The sequence below is a fragment of the Anser anser genome, assembly GCF_964211835.1.
Source record: "Anser anser genome assembly, chromosome: 2".
NCBI lineage: Eukaryota > Metazoa > Chordata > Aves > Anseriformes > Anatidae > Anser > Anser anser.
This window is the reverse complement of record NC_139721.1, coordinates 91,070,838-91,096,998: the sequence shown is the minus strand read 5'-3', so window position 1 is coordinate 91,096,998 and position 26,161 is coordinate 91,070,838. Positions and strand designations below refer to the sequence as shown.

The 26,161-nt window shown below is 36.0% G+C and overlaps 2 protein-coding genes across 4 annotated transcripts in view; one reads left to right on the top strand and one right to left on the bottom strand.

Moving 5' to 3' along the window:
* Positions 1–1,884: 1,884 nt before the first annotated feature.
* Positions 1,885–24,587, top strand: SLC35B3 (solute carrier family 35 member B3). Of its 3 annotated transcripts, none has more exons than XM_083826814.1 (10): positions 1,885–2,044; positions 5,538–5,813; positions 7,175–7,296; positions 9,150–9,304; positions 10,780–10,887; positions 15,581–15,678; positions 17,952–18,044; positions 18,465–18,576; positions 22,938–23,007; positions 23,925–24,587. In XM_083826814.1, exons 2-10 carry the CDS (start codon positions 5,613–5,615, stop codon positions 24,073–24,075), a joined length of 1,110 nt encoding a protein of 369 aa, XP_083682940.1. In that variant the 5' UTR covers positions 1,885–2,044; positions 5,538–5,612; the 3' UTR covers positions 24,076–24,587. The 3 variants fall into 3 exon arrangements, with proteins under 3 accessions (XP_083682940.1, XP_083682939.1, XP_083682938.1); XM_083826813.1 differs by having other exon boundaries at positions 1,908–2,051; XM_083826812.1 differs by lacking the exon at positions 1,885–2,044 and adding an exon at positions 2,069–2,093.
* LOC310895433 (uncharacterized protein) overlaps positions 9,311–26,161 on the bottom strand; it is a 137,353-nt gene continuing 120,502 nt past the window's right edge. The window contains exon 3 of the transcript XR_014580683.1: positions 9,311–10,660. The gene's annotated coding sequence lies outside the window, so the exon portion shown is untranslated. The remainder of the gene's footprint in view (positions 10,661–26,161) is intronic.

Genomic DNA, 26,161 nt, shown 5'->3' with positions numbered 1-26,161 from the left:
CCTTTCATAAGCCCTAACTTCATTTTTAAAAGCGATAAAAGAAAATGTAATTTACTTTTCAGCTTTACCAGTAATTCATACGTGCTCATATTGCAGACCGCAGAAACATCTGTGAGATCAATAATAAACATCCTTCTCATAGTTTATTCTTCCGCTTTATTTAAAGAGAACATTCCCCAGCACATACCCTACTCCGCACTTCCCCCAGTTTGAATGATGGAATATGGGTAACAGAAATAGAAAAATGTATTATAAATGAAAAAATGTACATTCTTTACAAAGAGGCAGGAGACCTTCTGAGACAAAATCAAGCAGTCTAATTTACACATTTCTGAATTAAAAAAAAAAATAAGTTATAGTGAGACAGCAACAAGACTGCAAAGTCTCAAATATGAGGGAATATAGGGGGATGGTTGGACCAGATGATCTTGGAGGTCTTTTCCAACTTAATGATTTTATGATTCTATGATTCTATATCAGTCACATTTGCCAGTGTGCATTTCTTCAACTCTTCCTACTCAAAAGCTCCATGTTCCTCATTCCAGTTACAGGTTACTTAGCCTACCCCACTTACTGGCACGATTTGATTTCTCCTCCTACCTGCCTGCTTCCACCGAGTCATTCGGGCACATTCTACTCCTTTCTGTGCAAAGTTCAAATCTGCCTGCTATGTATTTTAACTTGCCTTCAAACTTCATGAAGATGAGAGCTTTGCTGATACTGATCTCCCTTTTGATACCTATTTCCCATCTAGTAGTAGCTGGAAGAAAAAACGTAGAGAAGTAATCACTTCACTTATAATAGTAAAGGTCATTACAGATGACACGTCTAGATAATCTGTTTATCTACTTAATCTAGAATCTGCTTAAACTAGAAAATCCCAACTGACCACATGCACAGAAAGCACCATCGTCTGGCAAATGTGAAATCCCTCAGTCCACATAAAGGAAACACAAACCAAGAAGCACTGAAACCTCTGAAGATGATGGCTTGTTTTCCTTAAGAAAATCACTAATTCATTTCTTCAGAAACAACTATTTTGCTGAAAGGTTTGGGGAAATGTGGGGGGGGGGACGGGGACGGGGGGAGGGTTGTCATATAGAGTCAATTTGAAGCATACACTTTGTTTCATGTCTGCGAACTAATTAATATGCTAAAAAATTCAAAGGCTGATGTATTTGTCAATATTATCCGTAATACATACTGATTTACTATGCTAGCTTAAAAAAAAAAAAAAAAAAAAGTGAAGGAAAACTTTTAAAACATTACAGACATAAAACCTTGAGTTTCCCAAATGCTACATTACAATAGATAAATATTTATGTACAATGTTACAATGTTAAATATTTTGCACATTGCTTCTAGGAGCGCAACATTTCCATTTTATAGCCCAGGATGATTCATAATTAGATTTTATGTGTTTTGAAATTATATCCAGTTTATGCATTTGCACAAAATCGCCTTCAGCTACCTTTCTCACAAGCTTTTTACCTGATGTTATGTTCCCTACGTTACATTCTCTGCGTGCTTTGCAGTTATTGCCCTGTTTTGCCTTTTCGCGTGTCACTATTACACATTTTTATTATTTTCCTCCTGCGGTCTCCCAGGGGAGGATGACAAGAAGGTCCCCCCCTGCGGAGCAAAATGCATTTTGGCGGCTTTTAGTGGGGCAGTGTTATCGGTGATTTATTACTTTTGTTAAAACAGCCGACTATCAGCCAAACAACACACATTCACTACCCCCTTTTCCCCTCAGCCCCTCAGAGCCCAGGCAGGAGTCGCCGTCCGCCGCCCCAGGCGGGGGAGCAAAGAGCAGAGCGCGCATCGATGCGCTCGACGCTCGCGCCCAGACGCCGCCATTTTCTCCGCTGAGGGAGGGAGGGAGGGAGAAGCACGGCGGCGGAGGAGGAAGAGGAGGAGAAGGAGGAGGAGGAAGAGGAAGAGGAGGAAGAGGAAGAGCAAGAACAAGAGGAAGAAGAATAAGAAGGGGGGGGGGGGGGCTGTCGCGCCTCCCTCCCTTTTGGCTTCTTCCCTGCTCCGGCAGGTATCAGGTGGGGTTGGGAGAGGGGCGGAAGGCGGCCATGGGCGCAGCGGTGAGGAGCGCGGAGCGGGCCGGGCCGAGCCGAGCCGAGCCCGGCGGGGGGAAGGGACCGGGGCCGGGGCGTTGGGCCCCGCTGCGGGCTGTGCTCGGGTGCACCGGGCCTGGCTGCACCTGGGGGGCGTGAGGCTGTTCGGGGGAAGCATCTGCTGGCCTCGGGGTGCGGTGTGAGCAGGGTGTTTTTGAAAGAGAACTGAGCTGCTGTCTTCTGCTAAAGTGCTGTTCTTAGAGGGTGCTCGCTGGGGTTAAATAAAAATGCCCCAGCTCTTTCATAGTGTTTATTCCATGATGCTTACAGGTCATGAACTTTTAGGAGGCCAAAGACGTTTTGCTTTTCCAGTTACTTGCGTGTTTTTCTCTTTTTTCATGTAATAATTAGTATGTATTATTTATGTTAAAACTAGCGCTGCATGCGACTTTTTTTTTTTTTTTTCCAAAGGAATAGAGATAGGAACAGAAGGTATCATTGACCTAAAGACTGTTTTGTTTACGCTCCTACACAGGAAGAGAAAGGGAGGGGTGTGCTGTTTTACACAAGGCAGGATGGCACTATGCCACTCGGCACTTCATAAAACAACTTCTTGTTGCGCGTTTGTTCAACAAGTGAATCACTTGCTTGAGGGGTTTTGGTAAGAACAAAATAACATTTTTGATAGTGGCAAAAATAACGGTTTGAGAAGTCACAGTAGACTTTGGAAGAGTTCATGTGCTGTTGTCAATGAAATTATTTGGTGGAGAGTGTTTCAAGTGGCTATGTACGCTTAGTGTTTGTCCAGTTGCTGAATAATGTTCCTTGAAATGTTTCTTCACTACTGTTTTGTTTGTTTCATTTAGAGTATGATACAAAAGAAACAGTTGCTCTGTATCTTATGGATGGCCTTTGGCATGACTAGAACTAACAGTGCTGTTTGTTACTACTACAGTGGTGGATTCAGTAAGCTGTTATAAATGAACAGGTCGGGAAAGCTGGTGTTGTTGCAGAGGAAATAATTTGCGTATAAACAGCTGCAAATTCAGAAGTGTGCTAATAAGTGCACTTGTTACGGTCTGGTCTTCCCTCTACTTCTGATCTCTGATGTTCTCTTCCTCATTCAGGTATCATACAAATAATGTCTAAAGTAGTGGCCAAAGTGGAAAACTTGGGTACAAAACTGTGAGTTGTACAGTTCGTCCCACTGCTGGACTCTTGAAGCATGGATGACAGCACATGGCTGTGCGCTGTGCTGCGTGTACATCATTCTCCATGTTGAAGTTTAGGTGAAAAATGAGACTTAGATTCTATTTCTGCAGTTTGTGATCCTGCTAGAAAATGTGTCATTAACAAATGGTCAAGAAAGATTTGAACAGGCAGTAATGAAACTAAAAATTCAACTGTAGTGTAAGCAATGGGTATATTGCCTTTCCATGGTAATGATCTGCTCCTTAGGCTTGAAATTTAGTCCTAACCTATGTTCACAATTCTTTCAGCAAGGGTAGTAATTTGTATTCTGCTTTAGTCATCTCTCTTGTTAACGAAGTAAGGATCGCCAAGTGCCTTCTGCAGACACCTTTGCTCTGTTTTCCATGGTGAAGGAATGCCATAAGCACAGGACTGAAAGGGCCTGCTCAGTAATCAAATCCAAACTTAACAGCTCCAAGTAATCACTTTCATAAAAGACATCTTATAAGCAATTTAATTGTTTCATCTTTCATTTGTAGTCTGTTCTAGAATACTGATAGTTTTGGGATGCAAAAGGAATTTCTAGTGAAGTTTCATGATCAGGTCATGTCAATTTACTCTCATGCCATCACACTTAGAATTATTTTTCCTCCTCAGTGGTGATCACTTTATTGAAAGCAAGTCTGTTCTGTTTGCATCAGGGTTTCACTAGGCTGGGTAAGTTAAGCTTTGATCTTGATTCCGTTCATAAGTTGGACTCTGTTCCTTCATCCTGATAACCTTGCCTGCAGTCATTCTTTAAATTCCTCTTTGAGAGGTATAAGTGTGTGTGGTACTGTACGCAAAGGCTGACTAGCGCCTTATAGGATGACAGGGGTACTTTTCTGCCCCTGCTGAAAAAGCATACTTAACCTTTTCTTTTTCCTTTTTCTGTTTTATGGCGACCTCATTCTGTGATTAACTAACAATCCACAAGGGTAAGCTTTCTGCCTCTTACTTCTGGTTTTCATCTAAGGAGCTCTGAATTTAAACAGAAATAGTTATTACAGTCCCTAAATTGTTATTATAGTCCCCAAGCTATTCTTTCAGAACTCTAATAGGAATCTTGTTCCAGCATGGTAGCAGGTTGTATCAAATAAAGGGAAACATAACCACAATGTAAGTTTTATACTAATCCGTTGTTTTTTTATATTGCAATAATAAATGACCAATGTCCATGCAGAATGTATGGACTGTACTTATTGCATGACTGTACATTACTTACTGTACTTATTATATGATCTGGTTTTCATATACTAGCATATTTTCCTTTTTAAGATGGTTGGAAGAGTAATTTTCATAGATGTGTGATGAAAAGTATTTTTGAGCTGGGGATCACAACCCATTATGTAGTTGAGACCAACATAATTTAATTTGTCTGCTGATTGAACTAGATTCTCAGCTATCCTTAAAAATCTTGGGCCTACTGACTGACCAGTGTGTTTGTCTTGAGGCTGAAAAGGAAAAAAAAAAGTTTCAAAAATCATACTCTCTAGTGAACTAGAGGAATTATTTGCCTGTCAGTCTAGTAAGCTGCTAAATTTCTTCTCCAGACTCGCCTGATTTTGTTTCCTATTTCACATGGAAATGGCTACATGTGGTTAATGTTAAAGGGATTGCCATACCATATACCTTATCAGATAACGAGATTCATTTTTGAGACTGGCTTCTTAACCTTGTTTTCATCTTGAAGTTCTTTTCCTCAGAAGTGTGTGAGAAATAGTGAATAGTGAGAATGAGAGGGTAATTTCTTTCACTTCAACACTTCTAACCAATCAGAGGCTCAAGCCTGTAGCTTTTAGAAAACTTTCACAGGCCATGGGCTAGTGCAGTATATTTCACTGTAGAAATAAACTAGGCAGAACTGCAGTGCCTCCACACCAGTATTTTCACTGGGCTTAGATCTTGGGGATCGTTCATCTCCCAGCTGGTCAGCCCTTTTATGCCAGAACTCGCAGGAGTATTTGGAGCTGTTGGGGAACTGAGGCTAATTTTCTGTTGCTGTCTTTTTTTCTGTAAAGTGTAAGAATACTACTTTCCACATCAAGCAAAAATGCTTTCAGAAGTGTTGAGAGGCCTCTTAGTCTTGGACATTAGAAAAGATAAGTAAAGCCTGCAAATAAAATTAACCAAGCAAAACTTTTAACCCTTGGTATTATCCGTATAAATTCCACATTTGTTTACTGTTACTGTTGGAAGACTGTATGTTATGTCTTGTCTGATTCTAGTGTTTCTGTTCAGCTTGCAGACAGAGAACACAAGGAAAAAGAACAGAAAGAAGATAACAGCAGCACCGAATGCAGCGAACAAGGAGTCATGGATCTGAAATTCACTTCCTCAAGAAAATACATTTCCATCAGTGTACCTTCCAAATCTCAAACTATGTCACCTCATATCAAATCAGTAGATGATGTTGTAGTTCTTGGTGTCAATCTTAGCAAATTTAACAAACCTACTCAATTTTTCATCTGTGTTTCTGGAGTTTTTATGTTTTATCTAATCTATGGATATTTACAGGTAAATGCTATGAACTCATCTAATACTACTTTCCTTTTTCTTTAGTTTTCAATAGAGTAGTAAGATAGTATTTTAGTCCATGTAGACATCTAAAATAGATATTGATTGTAACATGAAGCTTTCAGAATTGTAAGAGTAGTAAGCCATTGTATAATATAGGATTCTACCACAGTTGAATGTGGCTATGAGGTTTGGTTCAGTTCACTTTGATAACTTGCTTTTTTTACCTCTCTGTCAAAGGCACACTGTGCTATACAAAATTGTTTTTAATGTATGTTTTTATATGTGACTTCATAGTCTTCTGGAAAAAAAAGTAGAATGATACAGACAGACATGCAAGTCTCCACTGGTGTTGAAACCTCCATATTCATCTGAGTCCTGTGAGTGTAGCAGTGTAATAGTAGTCTGTTTTCTCTGTATTTTCTTTAGTACAGGGATGAAACAGAGACTATGGTCGTTTTTTAAGTGTAAGCGTAATCTTTGGGCAAATGCTAGATTTTTACGTTGTTTTAGTTAAGAATTTCTTTTACTGCCAACCTTTTTGCTCTTATCTTGACAAGTTGCATTTCTGTTCCTTTCTTTAGAAGTTTAGATGAGTCTTCTCAATAAAGCAGTGATTAAAAAAATATTTTCAAATAATCACATTTCCAGTGTAGTTTTCAAAAACAGCTTAAGAAGTTTAAATGGAAAGTGGTTACTTTCAAAGAGTAAGTTTGTTTATAACAGAAAGCAAAACAGAATCTCTAAAAGGAAAATACCAAGCAGCTTTTTTTTTACTATATAGTTCTTCTGCCCTCTCTAACTGACACACATACATAATGCTTTATGCAGTGCATGTATTTTTCCATAGCAAATTGTTCCACTTTTAAATATCCCTAAAACCTACAAATTTTTAAGCTCACAAATGCTATTTAATTTCAGCACTCAAAATTTTAGGTCCACATTTATAAGAGATGAAAATTACTGGTAAATATGTCTCTTAGAGAAAACTCACAATAAATTCAAGCTATTTACAAATTCCAGCAAAAAGTGTTTCTCTAAGTAAATGAACTGAAAAACAGACAGAAAACCATCTATATTTTGTGATAAATATTCGTGGATCAAATGTATTTCCCCCCACCACCACCCAATGAATCAATTTGTTATTTTCAGTAGATTTATACCAGCAGTAAATTTTCTAGTATTTTGCAGAAACTAAATTGTCTTTTTCAGTACTTTGCAAGTAATATATGACAGCTGAACTCTAGTTAATAACCGGCAGGTGCAAAGGCTAGATTTGCATGTATGTGAAAAAAAATGTGTTGACTTTAATGTTTTGGTGTGTGTATGTATGTGACCTTGGTGGGTTTTTGTTTCTATAGGAATTGATATTTTCCGTGGAAGGTTTTAAGCCTTTTGGTTGGTACCTCACTTTAGTGCAATTTGGATTTTATTCCATTTTTGGACTAATAGAATTACAGTTGATTCAGGACAAAAGGAGAAGGTATGTGTTTTTTCCAAACATTTGCACGCTATCCATCAACAAGGAAGTATTTTGATATTTATGGAAAATTTTTGTTGTTTGTATGTAAATTTTGTGAGGTATTGGTAGCAGATCTGTAGTAAAAATAAAATAATAAAAAAAATAATCTGGACTTACTAGACAATGTTAGAAAATATTTCATAAGCACCCACTTAGGCTTCAGACCTGTAAACAGTCTTGTTGACTGTCTTTACTGTCACTTTGTTCTGCTTACGGAGTGTGTTTTGTCTCTAAGGTAGTTGATATAGACTGAGTCTTGTTTGTGCTGTTTTTTATTATGCCTAGAAAGCCCTAAGTGCACTTCACAGCACTTGAAGCTATCTCTCACCCAAATACCTTTTCCTCAGACTTTCTCTTCCTAACCAACAGGTTCCTCTGAAATGCTATGCATCTTGGAGAGTATCAAAGCTCTGCTTTCTGCCGCGTGGCATTCACATTTTTTGAAAGAATGTGTCACCCTGTCATGAAATTATTCTGTCTTCACTGCAGTCAACAAAGTGGATTCTTGCTGTCTTGAATCCTAAAGACATGGGGTAGTTCCTTCTGACTCAGTGTGGCCATTCTGTGGCTTCCTGCCCTAATACAGCCTTTGCAAGCTATATTGAGGCATTCTGGAAGCTTGGAGGGAGGTCATCGTGGTGTACACACATTTTAAAATTCTTTGACGCTTTATTTCCTAGTTGAGCGTAACCTCTTTTGCTTACTTGTAGTTACCCTCAGCTGACTTTTCATACTCTGATTTTTAGGTAATAGATTCCTTTCCTATGTAACTTTGAGTATCTTTTGTTATTACTTTAAACAATGACAGCTAATATTTCAAGCTATCTGTCTTTTGGAAATGCATCAGATAATGTGTAAGCTGCCTGTTAGGCATTATGTAACTAGCAACTATTTTGGTAATTAAAACTAAAACTATTGCTTATAGTACACGGTGCAGTAAATAAGTTATGTTGGAAATGTAGATCTTTAGTATTATCTATGTTTTGTTTTTCTGTAATCTAGGAATATTTTTGTAGACATTAAAAATCTATTTCCTCATTTTTATGCTGAATCTCTCGCAAATTTTATTATACAAATTCTTCTTGCATGCCTGCATCACAGAATGAGTTATGGGTAAGACAGGGTTACCACAAGACGACATCTTATGTTAATTGCGGCTTTGAGTACACACAAAAAATAGTTGAACGTGTGCACAGCAGTAACTGTTTAAAAAAAAAAATCACAAATAGCGCAGTAAGAATTTCTGATGGATCATTTGTTGTCAGGTGATGACTTCATCAAACTGCAAACAATGCATGTGAAAAAGTTCGAGTCCCTGTGTTTATGGTATCTGAATGACTTCTTTCTGTTGAGTTTTAAAAAAACAATGGTACTTTTTTTCTGCTTTCTTCATTCTAAAGCTGTCAATGTTCACATGAAAACTTCAACAAAAAATCATCACAGTGATTGTGACAAGACTAAGATTCAGGGTATCTAGGTATATCAACCTTCTGCGTTTCCTTAGGTTGTTTGCCAAAAGTCTGTGTCTCGATTGCTCTGTAAGTCTTTAATTTTCTGAGGGAGTATTATTTCTTCAATACTTTGTGAGCCATGAAATTTTTTGTTTTGCATTTAAACACTATTTATTAGCAGAAATTGAAAGAAATGAAATTTGAAAAGAGTCATTTATGTGTTTTTATTTTTTCGTGGAATGAAAATCAGTAAGAAAAATGATCAAGTTGTATTAGGAACATATTCCTTTACCTAAATTTTCCAAGCTAAATCTCTTCTAGATGTGTCTGTAATACCAAGATTTGTATGTTTATATTTTGTAGAATTCCTGGCAAAACCTACATGATAATAGCATTTTTAACAGTGGGAACAATGGGTTTGTCAAATACCTCTTTAGGATATCTGAATTATCCTACTCAAGTCATCTTCAAGTGCTGTAAACTGATTCCAGTTATGGTAGGCGGGGTTTTTATACAAGGTAAGTGTCTTGCTGTTAGATTATTTATTTTTGGGAGACAATACTGTTTGGAATCCTGTACTTTAAATCCCACTGAGGTTCTTCACTAGGGAGGAGCAGGTAGCATTTCTTCTATAGAAGGAAAAATGTGAATTTCTAAAGCATCTACTCAGAAAATGTGGTCAAAAAAGCTACGGGTTACTTGCAAAACTTCAGTTTTATATAGACTTTCTTAATTTTCAAGTAATATAACTTTGTTTTCTAAACAAAAGCAGTTCATAAATGAACAATTTTCAGTGCTGAAATGGAAAAATCTAGCCACAATTAATAATTTGTGATTCACCACTCTTTTTGTTTGAAAAGTTTGATTTTTATTAAGAGCTTGTTGTTGTTTTTCCTAGTTCATACGCTTAATTGGAAGTATATCTGACTTCAGTTGGCCTTGGCTAATTCTAGAGTTATAGTTAGTATCTGAAGAACAGAAAAAGGGTTCTGGAGAACTCCAGATAAAGACTGTAGATATGTGAATAAACTACAGAGTTTCTGGAGTTTGTAGGTTAAAGTATATTATAATGAGTCTTTATGTACCAAACAATAAGAAAGTCAGTAAAACTCTGAGTATGACTGTATTATGGAACAAAATCAAGAATGAAGTGTGTGTTTGTTTAGACCTCCTAGTTGCAATAGAAAACTTTATTTTTATAGGACTGTGGGCCAGCATATACATTTTTCTTTCAGAAAAGAACATTTATTCAGGCTCGACAACTTTACAAGCTTACGTATGTGCATACAGTATTTATCATATATTGAATCTTTTTGTATCACTCGAATTCCCTTAAAACTGGTATTCCCATGAAACTTCACAAAGCTGTAAATTTTATAGTAGTAGTCTATTCTCAGAAGCTGTGACTTTTATTTCTTCAGTTAAAACTTTCAGCTTAAAAAAAAAAGGCTTATATTGAAAGTATTGCTCCTAGAAGAGGAATATGTTGTTTAAAACAAGACATCAATACTCCTGCTTTTTTATTTCCCTTTCTTTCTCCACCTCCTTTCTCTACATCCTTTCTCTCACAAACCCAAAGACAGTTTAGGGTTTTAAAATTTCCCAAATGATCTATTAACATTTGGGAATGTCTTCTCTCTAATGAAAAAAGGCAAAGTCTCCTGCGTAAGAGAAAACTTACGAGTAACATCACAGTTGTCCTGAAGTTGCTGAGATGGTGATTTGTCAGGGAGAACGTGCTTTCTGTCATTAGGTGTAAAATTAAAGTTGACCACCAGAATCAGATAGTATCTGTTAAGATCCTCCTCTGTGTTAGAAACTGCTGCTTCTGAAGAAACTGATTCCAGTCACAAAAGGCCAGAACGTTATGTCATCTGCTAAAGTAAAAGACAGACATTAGAACAATTTTTCCTTTGCCTTCTAGGCTACTGACAGGATAAGCACCAAATGGTTAGAGTATTGCAGTCTCATGTTGTTTCTATTGCTTTTGTAGGAAAACGTTATAATATTGCAGATGTGTCTGCTGCCCTGTGTATGAGTCTTGGATTAATATGGTTTACTTTAGCTGACAGCACAGTTGCACCAAACTTCAATTTGACAGGTAAAGACATATTTTCTAGTTTATTAAAATGCATATTTTTTTCTACTCTAAGCGTTGCGTAAAAGTTGTAAGAGTTCTTGGTGTAGTGCCTCATATCAAACTGAAAACACGGGTTTGGTTTTGTTTGCACTAGCAGAACTGTATCTGCGGCAGTAGAGGCGTTTCTTTTAAGCCTTAGTTTTTAGTTTCTTAAAACTTCTGGAAATACCACCCTTTAGGATGAAATATCACAAGCTTGTCCTTACGAAATATTTACTGTCCAGTAGATATGTAAAAATCAATATGAAAAAATACAGTCTGACCATTTTAAAACTTGAAAAGATTTTTTCCTAGTTGAAACTTTCAGTCTTTTCCATTTCACAACCATTTACTTTTTTTTTGATGATCTCACTTAGATTTACTATAGCTCTTATTTATAGTGCCCACACTCTAACTTTTCTGTACTACATAAAATCAGAAGTAAAATATTTTAACCCCCTTGGGTTTAAAAACTTGAGTTTCTACCTCAAATGACAGGAGAACTGGTTATTTCTAAAAGGCATTTTATGTACTTGGTCAGTGTTTGTATTAATACTGAACCTTGAAAAACATTTGAATAATCAACTTTTAGTGTGTTCTTCCTTTGAAATTCTGGGATGAGTTATAATAACTTTTATGAGAAACGTTCAGTGTGAAATCTTTATTTCTCAATAGTGGAGGCACGCTTTTATAAGTTTTGTTCCTAAAAATATGAATAAATTCCTGGTTTAAAAAAAAAAAAGCTTTGTCCTCACAATGTTATTTCATCTATTGTTACTAATGATCAAATGGAAAGAACTTGTGATGTTGTCTAAACTCTATATTTTTTGGCCTTGCCCATAAATTAATTCTCATGCTGTTCAGTATAATCCAGTGAAGTATATAACTTGCTGTGCATTAATGTGTTGGCAGTGTAAATGGATGGGTGCTTGAGCAAAATACACGTATTTTGATTATAGAAGGAAGATGGTGTGCGTATGATTATATTCTAGTGTTTTCTGATATATACGCATGTTACCTTTACACCTACTTTAGACTATTCCTGTTAATTGCACTCACATGTTGATATATTCTCTTTGTAAAATATGAATTATTTTAAATATATGCTGTGACTTAATCTGAAAAGATTTGAAAAGTTCCTTCTTAAACTGAATGGGGTAGGGTAAAGTGCAGCAAATGTAACAAAATCCTGACGCCCACAAAGATTGCCAAAATGCAAGATAACCTTTAAATATCTTCAGAGAATAAACAGTGTCTTTCATTATCAGTTTATTCTGTACATTTCAAACAAATTTGTATATATTGAAGCTTAGAGCACTACCCTTTGGAGGATGTTAGTTCTGTGAAATTAGAATGTAGTTCTAGAATTTGAAAGTCTGGATCTTCCCTTCAGAAGATGATTCAAAATTCTGTTACTCTGCACCTTCTGGGGAGGTACTTTCTCCATTTCTCTGTTCCCTATTACCCTTATTATTTTATTCTGTGCCACTTAATATAATCAGAAAATAAAAAAGTTTCCTAATGGAAAAGCTGAAGGTTTTCCTTTTCTTGGATGAATTAAGGAACTAGATGGTCCCTTACTTCAAGAAACGTACTGATTTTTAGTATTGTAGCAATACATATCTGATAAAGTGTAAAAACCAGTGATCAGAATTATATTTAAAAAAAAAAAACTATGCTCACTCTGCAAAATGACATTTAAAAGGGTAATTATTCAAAAGAATGTAAATCACAAGATAAGAACTAAAAATTGAGAGGTAAACATTTTTCTATCTTCATAGAGGAAACAGCATTAACAAAGTATTTGAGGATATTAAAACTTTTAAAAGCATAAGCAGCAAAGTACATGATAAACTTCAAAATGATTATTCTATAAAATTGCATGTTCGTTACTGCCTACTTACAGCCCCCTAAATTTTTGTTCTAGTAATATATGCACACTTATGTAGAACTTTTACCATGCAGACTAGTATGATTCTAGTATGATTTCATAGAATTTCATAGAACTTCTATCAACTTGTTTGTTAAAGACAAAACTTTTTTACATATCACTGTTCTAAGAAAACAAAACTGTGCTGAAAAGTCAAACAACACACAGTCCTTGCTGTCCAATGCAAATACTAAAAATGGATCATGAGCAGACATAAGTTTTGCCCTTATCATGCCTTCAAGAATTTTACAAGTCTTTTTTTTTTTTTTCTGCTATTGAAATCCAACCTCGCTATTGCTGGTTCAGAAAAGGAATCTACACAGGTTTTTTTTGCATATGAAAGAGTTCAGCAAAGAAAAGAGAAACTGTCTCTGCCAGAACAGGTACCTATTTGTAACTAAGGAAGAAGTGTATTTTTCAAGATGGAGTTGGTAATAAGAGCTCAAGACATCCCCTAGCATTATTAAATTGGAGAGGTGGTGGTAGGTACCCTAAATAGTTATGAAAAATAGAGGACCTTCAAAACAGAGAAAACGGAAGGGAAGTGTCCAGAAGGAGGTGATCTTGAAACATTGGTGCTATTGAAGCTTCTGCTGTTCTGGCATTACAGGTATAAATGGAAATTAACTATCTTCAGCAAAGAGTAAAAACATTACTTGTGTGCCCATTCCTCTACCCTAGACTGTATGTGTTGGCGCAGTCTAGCCTTTTGCAGACTGAGGTGTTTTGTCCTTAGTTTCACTGTTGTTTATTGGTTGGTTACCTACCTCTAGAAGGTGGAGTACTGAAGAGATCTCAAGGGGCTGATAAGCTCTAAACGGCTTACTCATCTTTAACACACTTGCATGGTGAGGATTGCAAATGTGGGAATGTGTTATTGAGGAAGCTATTTAAGTGTGTGGTAGCTTATGAATGTATACCTAGGGTTAGTATTGTAATGTCTTCAAGCATGCCATTAATAGGGTCAAATACAGTATGATGTGATGCTGTTGAAGCATGATCTACAGGTCTCATCTCTTTCAGAACTTAGGACCAGTTCTTCCAGTCTTTTTTACTCATGTTTTCCATATTACACAATGTTACTGCTCTCATTCATGTTTTGCTGCTGCTTCTTAGCAGATGCAACGCTGTCACAAGTGGAACAATTTTTGTGTTCGTACCCCAAAAAGCACATGTAATATTAACATGTATCTTGTCCCCACGTCTCCCTTCCATGTGCACTTGCCCTTCAGATTCCTGATAACTTTTATCATATCAATCCAATACTGAGCCCATGCATTTGTCCTGTGGTGTACCTTGGCCATTAAGCGCCGCTTGGAAGCGGCATGAGTGAGAGTACAGATGGAGATGTGCTTGATCACTGTATGAAGTGATCTGCAGCAAAGCTGTTGGTCAGGTGGAGTTACTATACCTTTAGATCGGAGCTGAATCCATGTGGTTAATATCTCTAAACTGTGGTCTTTAGTATAACCAATACTATTCTGGTTGTCATGTCACTTCTGTTCACTCATGCTTTTTCTAGTGCATGATAACTGGAATAATGAATTGTTGTCCACACAGTCTTTTGTGTTGTTTCAGTTGCATATGTCTAGCATGGAAAAGGAAGTGGTTCCCAAACTAAAAATGCGGGTTTGGAAGTTTGCATATATCCAGAAGCTTACCAAGGAGATACCAACTTAAAGTACACTGGTCTTTTTTCTAAAAAATAAATAAAATCTTTCAATTCTGAAAATTCTAGGAAGTGGGATTTTTCTTCTCTGTCAGGAGCTTATCCATCATTTGCTCCATCGGAATACCTGTTCTGAGACCTCTGAACTTAAGAGCATAATCTTAGGAAGATAAAATGGTGCTTCTTTCGAGTCTTCCACTCCTCATTCTTCTGACACTCAGTGTTTTTTTTTTCAGGAACCAAGACAAGGACAGGCAATAAACATGATTTTGGTGTCTGATACTTTCTGTGCTGCAGGTTTAAATAGTCTTCTTAGAGAAGTGGTATTTCAACCTGTATGCATCATTAATTTCCTACTCTTGCAACGTTAAATGTAACAGTTGCTACAATCATGAGAGAATCGAAGTTTAGAGATTGAGAAATGAATTGTGACTGCCATAAATAGAGAGTTATTAATTTTTGTTACTGGAAAGTTGATTACATTATTAAATAGGTAGTGACTTTGTTATGACCAAGTATGTTAATGTTAAAACTATGGATTTTATACCTAAACAGTACTTTTTTTCTTTAAAAAAAAAAAGTGTTTCTGTAATGAAAGGTTTTCACGGAATCCTTTTACATTTGCTTTATCACTACGTCTAACACTATTTTCCTTTTTCCAGGGAAAATGATATAGACTTAACTGCTAAAATAGAATGGTATCCGGTTATTTATCTTGATTCAAAAATACCTAAATAAGTACAATTGACATTCTTTCACTCTTGTTACTACATAGAACTCATAGAACTACAGCTTGCTTCTTTCTAGTAATGTTCAGATATTCCCATCAAGCCTATAGACAAGCATGGTTCAGGACTTAACTCACGGGAGGAATGGGAGTGGACACTGCTTTATAGATTGCTAAAACTTATACTAGCATAATGAAGTAGTTCTGCTGATGTTTAGAACGATACAAATATTTATTACTACTCTATTCCTGAGAATTTTCAGGATAAGTACATTGTTTTTTGTCACTGCTCTGTTTTGCTGATAAATACTCTCAACAGGTTTTTTGTTTATTTCTTTCCTTATATTAGGTGTGATCCTAATATCCCTTGCCCTCTGCGCAGATGCAGTTATAGGAAATGTACAGGAAAAAGCTATGAAGTTGCACAATGGTTCTAATTCTGAAATGGTAAATACCAGATTTTAATTTAGTGTTCTCACACACACACTTTGAAAGTATTTAAGTAGTCATACTGATAATGCTATCGGGGGGGCGGGGGGGATAAAAGCCTGAATTAATACAGACTTTGAAATCCTTTGCAATTTTAAAATAACATGTTCTATCACAGGCAATGCATCCAATGACAAAGTAGGAAACTCATTCTGTTTTTCATATGTGAATAGTGACTCTTGGTGTATTCTTCTTTTTTCCTTCTGTTTCTGTTTTCTGTTTTTTTGTGATGTTCTGTTTTTAACCTTTCAGGGGTGCTGCTTTTCGGGGGTATGCAATTGCAAATGTATATTGCAGCTACAAAAACACATTATTTCTAGCAGCACTTTTTTTTTACATAGAGGGAAGAGTCTACCCTGCAGGCCTGAAATCAGTGGAGTGTTTTCTGTATGATCATGCACTTAATCTCTAAAAAATTGTTTACAGTTCTGGTATAAATGAATGTCTGTTACACGAACACGTTGCTTTTCCTACTTGATAGACTTCTGATTCTAGAGTGTGCTACCATTTGAGAGGCAGCCTTCTGTGGAGCTTATTCTGTTGAAATCAGTAAAACTTTGACTTTTGGATGTTCCTGATTCAGTAAAATAAATGATTTTGAAAAAGTCTTGCTCAATATTTTTATATACTTCTTTGAAACAAGGATTATTTGTTCATATCCCATGACTTTTTATGTAAAACTTATGTTTGCATTTGGCATCTTTTTCTCTAAAATTGAATCAATATGAGCAAATCTTTTATTGTAACCAATATTATTTGAATGTGCCACAAATAAAAACAAGTCTTGAAATTGTATTTGATGTTTAACTTACGTGACAGGACAATCTGGTTCCTTGTTTATGAGAATAGCTTTATAAATGGAGAGAAAATTGGTTAGGAGCAAACTTCATTTATGCCTGAAAATCATTTAGGTTGGCTCAAACGTTTGACCTGCAGGTTTCTGAGAAGTAGAAGGAATATACCTGAAAGGTATCACTGTGTTCTTTTTGATTGTTTGCTTGTGCTTTTCTTCATTATCCACTGTTGACTGTTGCCAGAGGCAGAGTTCTTAGCTAGGTGGACATTATCTGACCCAGAGTAGCCTTCTACAGCTATAATCTCTGAAATCCGTAAGTACATCCATAGCGGCTTTCTTGCCCAATTTGCATCGTGCCAACAGTCTTCTGACAATTGCTACCTGCCTTACAATGCCTCTGATTTCTCTAGACCTTTACTTTTTGTTATGTGAGCTTGAAAGCAGTTCTGCTCTTGGAACATCTATCGATCCTCCTTTATTGTGGAGCAGTATTGTGTGTTCTGTCTTCTCATGGCATTTCTATCAGTTGTTAATAGGCTTATCTTTGCAGATAATAGAGATATTACAAGGAAACAGTTGATTAAAAAACTTTGCCATAAGATGTCTGTAATTGACGCTGTGCTTTGAAATGTAATAAATCATTGTGTTCTAGCTAGTAATGTGTGGAATAGTTCTGCTTGCTGTCTCCCTTTCCTACAAGAAAAGGTCACAAACAGCTGAATGCCTCCCACTGCACTGGTGTATAGATCAGTCGGCAGTTCCAGCTTCTGTTGTTGCCTTGACATGAAAAGAGAGAATATGAAGATTTTGTCATTGTATGAAGCTAGGAATTCTATTAGGGTACAGACAAAATGAAGAGCTCACTTCCTTGCTGAGTAAGATGTGTTGTGAGTACTGAACTAGGCCGGAGCTGGTCATATGTGAAGATTTGGTATCCTATAGTTGTAATGCAGGTGTGCACTGTAGGTGAACTGAAGTGGCACAGATGATGCTTCATGATACATTCTGGCAGTTCAAGGTGATTAAGTGCTGCACTTTGTATGTTTAATGGGTCTTTAATGTGCAGGATAAATAGCAGAAATCTATCTACCTTTCACATATTGTTCAACCTAATTATATAGTTGTTTGAAGCTTTATTTAGGCTGTGAAATCCTGAATTTGAAGGGTTTAACAGTCAACATTGACCTCAGGACATTAACTATCTAGCTTAAAAAAAAAAAAAAACAACCTTATGTAGCTGTGGGTAGGAAGAATGCTTGTTATTCACTTTTCACTGTACGTCAGCTGTTAAAGAAATACTAGCAAAAATATCTTCAAACACTGCAAATTTAACTCAGTAACTGAAAAATATTAATAGGGACATATGTTCAAAAGCCTTTAATTTTCTGCTTTTTATGGTATCACCTGATAATTATTTTCTCTTAAACTATTCTAGGTTTTATATTCCTATTCAATAGGTTTTGTGTATATTTTATTTGGATTAACATGCACTAGTGGATTAAGCCCTGCAGTAACATTTTGCTCAAAGGTAGGTGTAAAGATTTCATTTTTTTTCTACAAACAACCTCATTGGAAAACATTGTTCTGTATAGTCTGGAAAAAACGTCACCGACTCTCTAACATTGTTTTCATCACATAACTTGGTTGTCTTCTGTAGTTCATACATTAGTATCTTGTTACAGTCTTTGATGTATAAGATAGGGTAATGTTGTTTTAAAAAAAAAAAAGGCAAAACAAAATCACAGGACCAGACTCATGAGCTTATAATTTCATAATTATTTTTCCATTATTTAACTAAAATTAAATAAGGGTCTTTGCATGAATGCATTGTTGAGCAGGTTATTATCGCTCAAGCAGTTGATTAAAGTCTGTAGTTTTATGTCATTTTGCAATACCTCAGGGTTTGTTTTTACATTTTCCTAACAGGCTTTTTTTGTTGTTGTTGCAGCATCCAGTTCAGACTTACGGTTATGCATTCCTTTTCTCTCTGACTGGGTATTTTGGCATATCCTTTGTTCTAGCTTTGATTAAAATCTTTGGTGCCCTTCTGGCTGTAACAGGTATGAACAAATGATATCTTTACTGCTTTTGGTATAAAAACATGAAGTAATCTTATTTTGTTATGTAGGACAGCTTTTGAGAATAATTCTCTAGCCTTTTTTCTGTTCTTTGTGCTGACCAATCTTGGTTTGTTTAGTCTGGGTCTTCTCTCGTAGTATATATTTGGGAACTTCCCGGTTCTTTCTGTGTGACAGTTTCAATGTTGAAGAGCCTGTTAAGTAATCTTATGCACTTAGCATATGCTGTGTTTTAATATAGAATCAGCACTGTTCTAAGCAGAGGAATTGCTATGGAAATATACAGCAAGATATAAGGAAAAGATAAATACTATTTGAAACACGTAAGGAAAAAACATTCAAGTAAGGGATGGAAGGCAGTGTCATTACTTCTAAGCACAGTATTTCTGGAGATTACCAACAAATAGTATTGCTAGAAAAAGTGTGTAGGACTCCCCTGAAGCTTTTGGATGTCCATAGACTTTCAGTGGAAAACTGTGGCTACACTGTAAGAGGTAGCAATGTTAAACGTACGCTCCATAGTCTGTTCAAAATAAACTCAAGTGGAACAAATTCTGACTTTTGTCAGAATTTGAGAATGTCTCCTCAGTTCTTTTTATTAAACAAATACAATAAAGGGTATTAGTTTTAGCTTTTGAAGTCAGGATATGAACCAAAGAAACTTCTCATGTACTGTGTAACAGCTGCTGAATAATCTCTAAATCGCAGGTACTATTGTTAATAGTAGCCTATTAATGAGAGAAGCAGAATTTCTTACCTTGTAGTTCCTTTTCTAGACTTATGAAGTAATTGTCCTATGACTTGAAAAACAGTCATGCTATACTACACATTCAACAGAAAGCATAAGTCAGAAAAAAAAAGTATGAATGTAAAATATCAGTGATATATTGAAAATGTTTTTTGCCTATCAGTGGTGTATCTGCTAGCCCCCCATGAATGTAGAAAAATATCAATCCATAAATTACCTCAAAAGTTACTGGGATCCTCTACAGGCTAAGAAAGTCACTAAATGCTATTGTACCTGCTCTTGTGACAGTTTGCATATAATTAAAAAGTTTGTGACATGGTGTTCTTACGTAACAGTATAATCAGTTTTTGTGAGTGAATGCAAGTCAGATCTTTCTGTGCTGACAGTCTGGAGGTGTGTAGCCAGATTACTGAGGAAAAAGAGAACTTGAAACAAGAGACAGTCACAACCATTATAGCTTTTCAGTCTTTAGGTCAGACTTTACTCTTAACCCATATACTACTGGACATACCCTTCATGTTGAGTAATCAGTCATCTGGAAAAATCTTCTAGAGAGACTGAAATTGTAATACCTAAGACTATCTGGGTCTGTACAAATGAGGAGCCCACTGAGCACAGCAAATCTCAGCACTGCACTGGCAAGTAACATCATCTGGTTATACTTGGTCTTTACCAATGCATTGGCTGATATATGTGCCTTAGAAACAATGAAAAGTATTTAAATTAAATACACTCTGTGTGGAGGGACAACTCTATGGCTTCAAAGAAGTGAGCTTATAATTAACTTTGTCTGCCCAAGATCCTTGATGGAAGGAACAGTACAGAATACGATTAAATCAAAGGAACTGCTGATAAGATAGGTACAACACATTGTTTGCGCTAGTTTACTGTGGCTTGCATCAGTATTTGTGATGCTATGACAAATTTTAATGTGTGATGAGTGTGGCAAAGGTAGCTACAGTAAAATGACATAACTGTGTTGCAAGCAAGTGAATGCTTTTAACTTGTATCATTGTGAGTTTGTAAACAGTCATTGGAAGTGTTTACCTGTCAGAATATCCTCAGCTGTCAGGATAAACTGAAATGACCCTGCTGTTAATGTGTTTATGTGTTAACAATTGTGATGTTAAGATTTTCACTGTATCTAACAACACTGAAAGGAAAGTCTAAGGCGTCTGATCACTTCTCAGCATCTCTCCATACATCTGTTTCTAGACTATCCCTAAAATTATTCCTCTTCAGTATATGTAACTGCTATGGAACAGTGAATTGTTTGTCTGAAGAAAACTATTGCTTCTAACCTTAAAACATCACTTGTGTGAACTTTCCAAAACTAAGTCATTACCTACCTAGCTGTTTTGTGTGTAGTTGTTACTGTAGTCTGTCAAGAACAGTTACAACAGGCTCATTCCTTCCTCAGGATACCTTTTCTTTAAACTACAAACATCAGTCACAAGGGACTGGGGTGGGGAGGTGTAGCAAGATGCCATGGAACTACTTTCCTCTCTTCCTTCCTCCCCCAAAAGCTGGTTTCTGCCAGGTAATGTCCACTTCATTTGCATTAGCGAAGAGGAAAATATAGACAGTTGTTTTCAGGACTTGAAAATTGCATGGTCTGGTTTCCTATTAATTCTTACCTCTGCAGCACTTCTGTTTTATGTTTGTTTTAAAGTTCAAGAGATCTACTGGCTGGAAGCTGGCCCAGATGAGGGGTTGTTTCATATATTGAAATAACTCTTTAAAAAAAAAAAAAACTACCTGTGCTAAAAATTGCTTAAAAGTGTTGTGGAATAGAAGATTCTTCCCAGATTTCCTTGTGCCTGACCTTGACAATCCCAACACATGAGCCCTTTCTGTCTTGCCTGTATCAATGTGAAAATGTTTATCGTGCCTTGGAAGAACACCACATTCATTACTGCTGCCCCACACACACACACCTTCCTCCTTGTTGGGTGTAGTGGAGTGAAGGAATTTAATGAAAATTGTATTTCTGTTAACAGAATGAGAAATTATCAGACTTAATTGGGAAAAAGAATAAAAGACACTTAATTTAGAAGGAAATGGTTACATAAATATTTTAATTAATAACTGTTTTGAAAGAACAGAAATAATTGTAATTAGAAAAACTGGATTTTACCATTTTTTAAATTATTCATCTGTAAAATGTTTTCTAATTAAAACTCAATTTCCTTTTTCATTCTACCTTAATTTTTCATGTAATAGAAAATCATTTTATTTGATGTGCATAAATTTCTTAATGTATAGAAATTATTATCAAGAGGTTGAGACTGGGGCAGACAAAGCAATGGTGAAGGCTGTTTATTCTAGTACTAAACATGTTTTTCAGATAAGATTTTTTTTTTGTGGGAGAGGGTTGGGGAGAATAAAACTTGCTTTACTGTCCAAAAAAAGGCATGAAAATACATCAGTAGTCACTGTTTCCTTTTGTTTTGGTGTTACACTAATACTCATGTGGGTATAGTTATATGAACAAGGTTTTTTAGCCTGTTATAGTAAAGAGTACTGATAAGCAAAATATTTTCTGTTAATAAAAAAAAAAGGCATGGTTTTCTTCTGGTCCAGACAATTGTACTATGGTCTTTATTAAATGAGAAGCCTGTGCTGTCATGTAACACCTTCCCAGGTCCCTTCTCTGTAGCTGAATTTGTACACCTGGCTGCTTGTTACTTTTTTCAATGTTTTCATAACACTTTTACTCAGTTACTGATTGCATGTTTCAATGATAAACTATGTATGTTTCCCAGTATACAATTTACTAGCAGCATTTTACTGTTCATAGCAAATAGCATTGAAATTGTTCAAGTAATAGTTGAAATTTATAGTTAATTTGAAAGTAACCCAAGCAAATAGTCTAATTCCATTTTGGTAACAGAATTGTGTCCTCAGCTCTTACTACCTTGATTCTTGCTAGTGATGAGATCACACATAGAAGAAGGCCTTTTAATAATTCTAGGAAAGCTTACTAAGCCATTGAAGTCTAGAGTCGTTGGTCTTTTAGGTTTCTAGCCAAACTTGTATTTCTCTGCACTGCTAAATAACCAAAGTTACAGGATTACAAAATGCTGGTTTCATTCCACTTGTTTGTTTTTTTGTTTTTTTTAAAAAGACCCAAAGCAACGTGCTAGACCACTGAACTGTAATAAAGTGAAGTAGGAATGGCAAGAGATGTGGTGTGTCCAAACACCCGTGGATTTGATGCCGCTTTTTTCCTGCTGTAACAGACTACTGCGTTTAGCTTATACAATAAGTTATTTGTACGGATTGTTCATTGTTTTCAGGTATTGTGGGCAGGTTAGAGTGAAGTTATCAAACAGCAAGTCTTATTCTGGGAGTTTACCTGCTACAGATACCTGACTGGAGCTGATACAACATGCTTGTTTCACATAACATGGTCCTAGCATTATTCCGTACTGTAGGAATGTGCCTGCAGTTTGTTTGCACCAAGGATGGTAAATCATTGTAGCCAGACCCGTAACTGGATAATAAGAATATCTACTAATATCAAAGACTGTCTGATATTCTTATGTTTTAAGAGAATTTATTAAAAAAAGTAAATGCCTCTTTTCCTCTGCAGTAACAACAGGAAGAAAAGCAACGACCATTGTGCTTTCTTTTTTGTTCTTTGCAAAACCATTCACATTCCAGTGAGTATTTATTGTTTTAAATGGGATTTTGTGTTTTATAAAAATTATCATGTTGATCATGGAAATACAACACCAGTAATTAATTATATTCAGGCTTTAATGGTTTTTGTCTTCTGTCTTCTACAAATGTTGGCAATCTGTTGTAAATATTGACTGGCTTGTTGATGCTAATCATGCTAGAGAAAATAGTTTCAATTTTTTAAAGGTCTGGAAGACAAACTCTTTCGTGTGTTGGTATTTTTTGTTCTTGCTTTTTAAGAAAAATCTTAGGTAATATCTAGTGCTTAAGACACTTAATAAATTGTTTGGGTACTTTCTGTAGGAAGACTTGGCCTTACACTGAGGCATGCAGCTGAGTTATTTCATTGATCCTAAATATTTCTGATCTGAAACAAAATAGCATTTAATTTTATTGCTATATGTGAACTTGAGACTTCAGAACAAAGCTTACAGCCAAATGCCCAAAAACAATTTATTCTAGCTAAGAATGTTGAGGCTTAAAACAATGGAGAGCTAAATTAAAAATGCACATTGGGAGGTATAGACATAAGGCATTGAGTGAAAATGTGTTTTGGACCAGTCATAGAGAGAGTAGTTCTCATAAATGTAGGAAGGAAATACATTCTAAAACCCCTTAGGGCTGCTTTTTTCCTACAAGAAAGAACAGGTACTGTTTATTTTGTTTTAAATATCAATGCACCTTAACTCTCCAGCCTGGAGAGGAAAATAAAGGGTTGAAGGACAGAAGAAATAAAGAGTCAAGCAAATTCTTTCTCCAAGTCTACTAAAGTGTTGCTGTTTTTCTTAACCTCCTCTCATTAGGGTTGGAACTTTATCTAATTCACAAATATTGATTTGTAATTACTACAACTAAAGTGCTAATGGTAACTTTTTTCCCTCCTTTCCCTCCCCTTTAGGTATGTGTGGTCAGGCTTGCTGGTTGTTCTTGGTATATTTCTTAATGTTTACAGTAAGAATATGGATAAAATCAAACTGCCTTCACTACGTGGTGTTTGGAAAAAAAGTGTGGAAGAAAGAAAAACAAGGACATTGTCACAAACTGTATAGACAATGGTTTACGGTCTAGACTATCACTTAACATTTTATTGGAACAGTCTTCAACTGATTCACTTTCCAAAGGGAACATTATTAAAACCAAAGGAGCTGAAGGCATATTGTCTGCTTGCAGATGGCTAGAAATGCACATTTTCGTGAGCCCTTTCTTCAGAGCACTTGAATTCATCATAAAAGGTGTTACGGGCCATTGTCAGATGGCTTTATCAGTCAATGAAGGACAGCGGCTCCTGGCAAACTGCTGAGAAGCTGCACCCCAAATGTGACACGCTAGAAGACTTACTTGGGCATTTTAATAATATTGGCCACGTGGCTGGTTTGAGATAAGCGGTTCTCTGTCTTTGTTAATTGTCTATGTGAGGTAATTTAAATGTAATACTGTATTCACGTTTAATGGAACCTAATCAGCAATTGGTTGACCAAATTGCAGTTTTAAAGTTGGAAGATTTAGAATTATGATACACTGTCACTTTTTCATTTTAAATAAAAATATTGTGGTTTTTTAAGTTATTGATCAGATCATCACAGAACTTGATATTTCTTGTCATAATTGAAATTTTTATGGAAATCTTAAGCTGTTGTTCTGTTTGGCTATTGCTTGCAAGTAATGAAAATGAGTTTGAGCACTCAACAAGGGTGGAATGCGTTTTTAGGCCCCAAGCAGCTGAGAACACAGAATGAAAAAGTCATGACTGAAGCAGTGGTGTAGCAAGCTGTAATTTGCTTATTCTATGGTGAAGCACTAAATTTTTAGTGGCCTATGGACTTCCATGTCATAGTGGTATAGAGAGAAATGAAAGGTGGCCCTCTGAATTAATATCTTCAAATCAAAATTGTTTATTTTCAGTATTGGACTAAAGAATAACAGCATCTGCTACTGTATTTGGGATATTTATTGTGTCAGTCTCTGTGTGGTCCTGTGATGAATTTAAGAGGATTATGGTACAAACTACAATTTTCTTTATTTAATGACAGGATTACAGTGTACTACCAGTCATTCTTCTTCATTGCGAATTTAAAAGATTGCTGGAATTTAGTAAGATCTTTTCTCTTACTTCCATATTCAATTCATTATTGAATCATTTGCCTTCTCTTTCATTTTATGTATTTAACAGTAGCACTTTAAAAATACTAATTGCTTTACAGTTCATTGTTCACACAGTTACGGTGCTTTTTGTTGTTGTGTCCCTTAGATGCATCTTATTTTGTGTTCTTTCGTACAGAATGAATGATTTATTCAACTTAAAGAAATGTAAATTTGACGATAGAACTGTGTAATCAGGAAGAATGTACAAAAAATTGAAAAATCACACAGGATGTATTGCCTTCTGCTAAAAATACTAATTTATGAAAGTAATCAAATGTCTGGCAAACATTGTGCACGTTTTAGGAAGAATTGCTCTACCAAGGAGCTTGTAATCAAAGCGCAGACAAAAGTGTGCCTTAAATTTTGCTTAATGAGTTGGTGGCTAGCATATGACATATTAGGTGTGTTATAAAATAGAGCAGGGAATAATGTAGCTATGTTGGCACGAGTGCTGAGCTGCACTAACTGTACTGTTTCTAGTGCTCAAGCTGATATGTCAGCAAAGCCCTTCAACCTATATACACACCTATTGTTGGCAAGTTATGAGATTTCATTGTGAGTGTGATAGCTTTCATTTTTGAATTCCTAGCTGCTGTATGATGTATTGTGTCCTGGGTTAGGTATGGAGGTATGAACTAGACAAACAGATGTACCTTGAAATAAAGAAATAGAAAGATGGCCTGCTATGGTTATCACTGATATTTTCATGTTGCAGCCAAAGTTGTATGGTAAGATATGAAAAAGGGTTACAACTTAAGATTTGATGCAAGAGTGTACTTTGGACCAATCAAGGGGACAGATGCATCTTTCTTTCCCCATAACATTTATCAAGTCTTTTTATTCCAATTCATTCTTCTCCCTAGATTAAGTTGCTCTCTGCAGTGGGGTTAAGTTACCTATCTGGCTTAAAAGAGGGGCAGTTTTTGAACCAATGAAAGGAAAGTTCTGGAGTAGAACATCGGCTGCACTGTCCAGGTTGGCAGAACTTGGTAA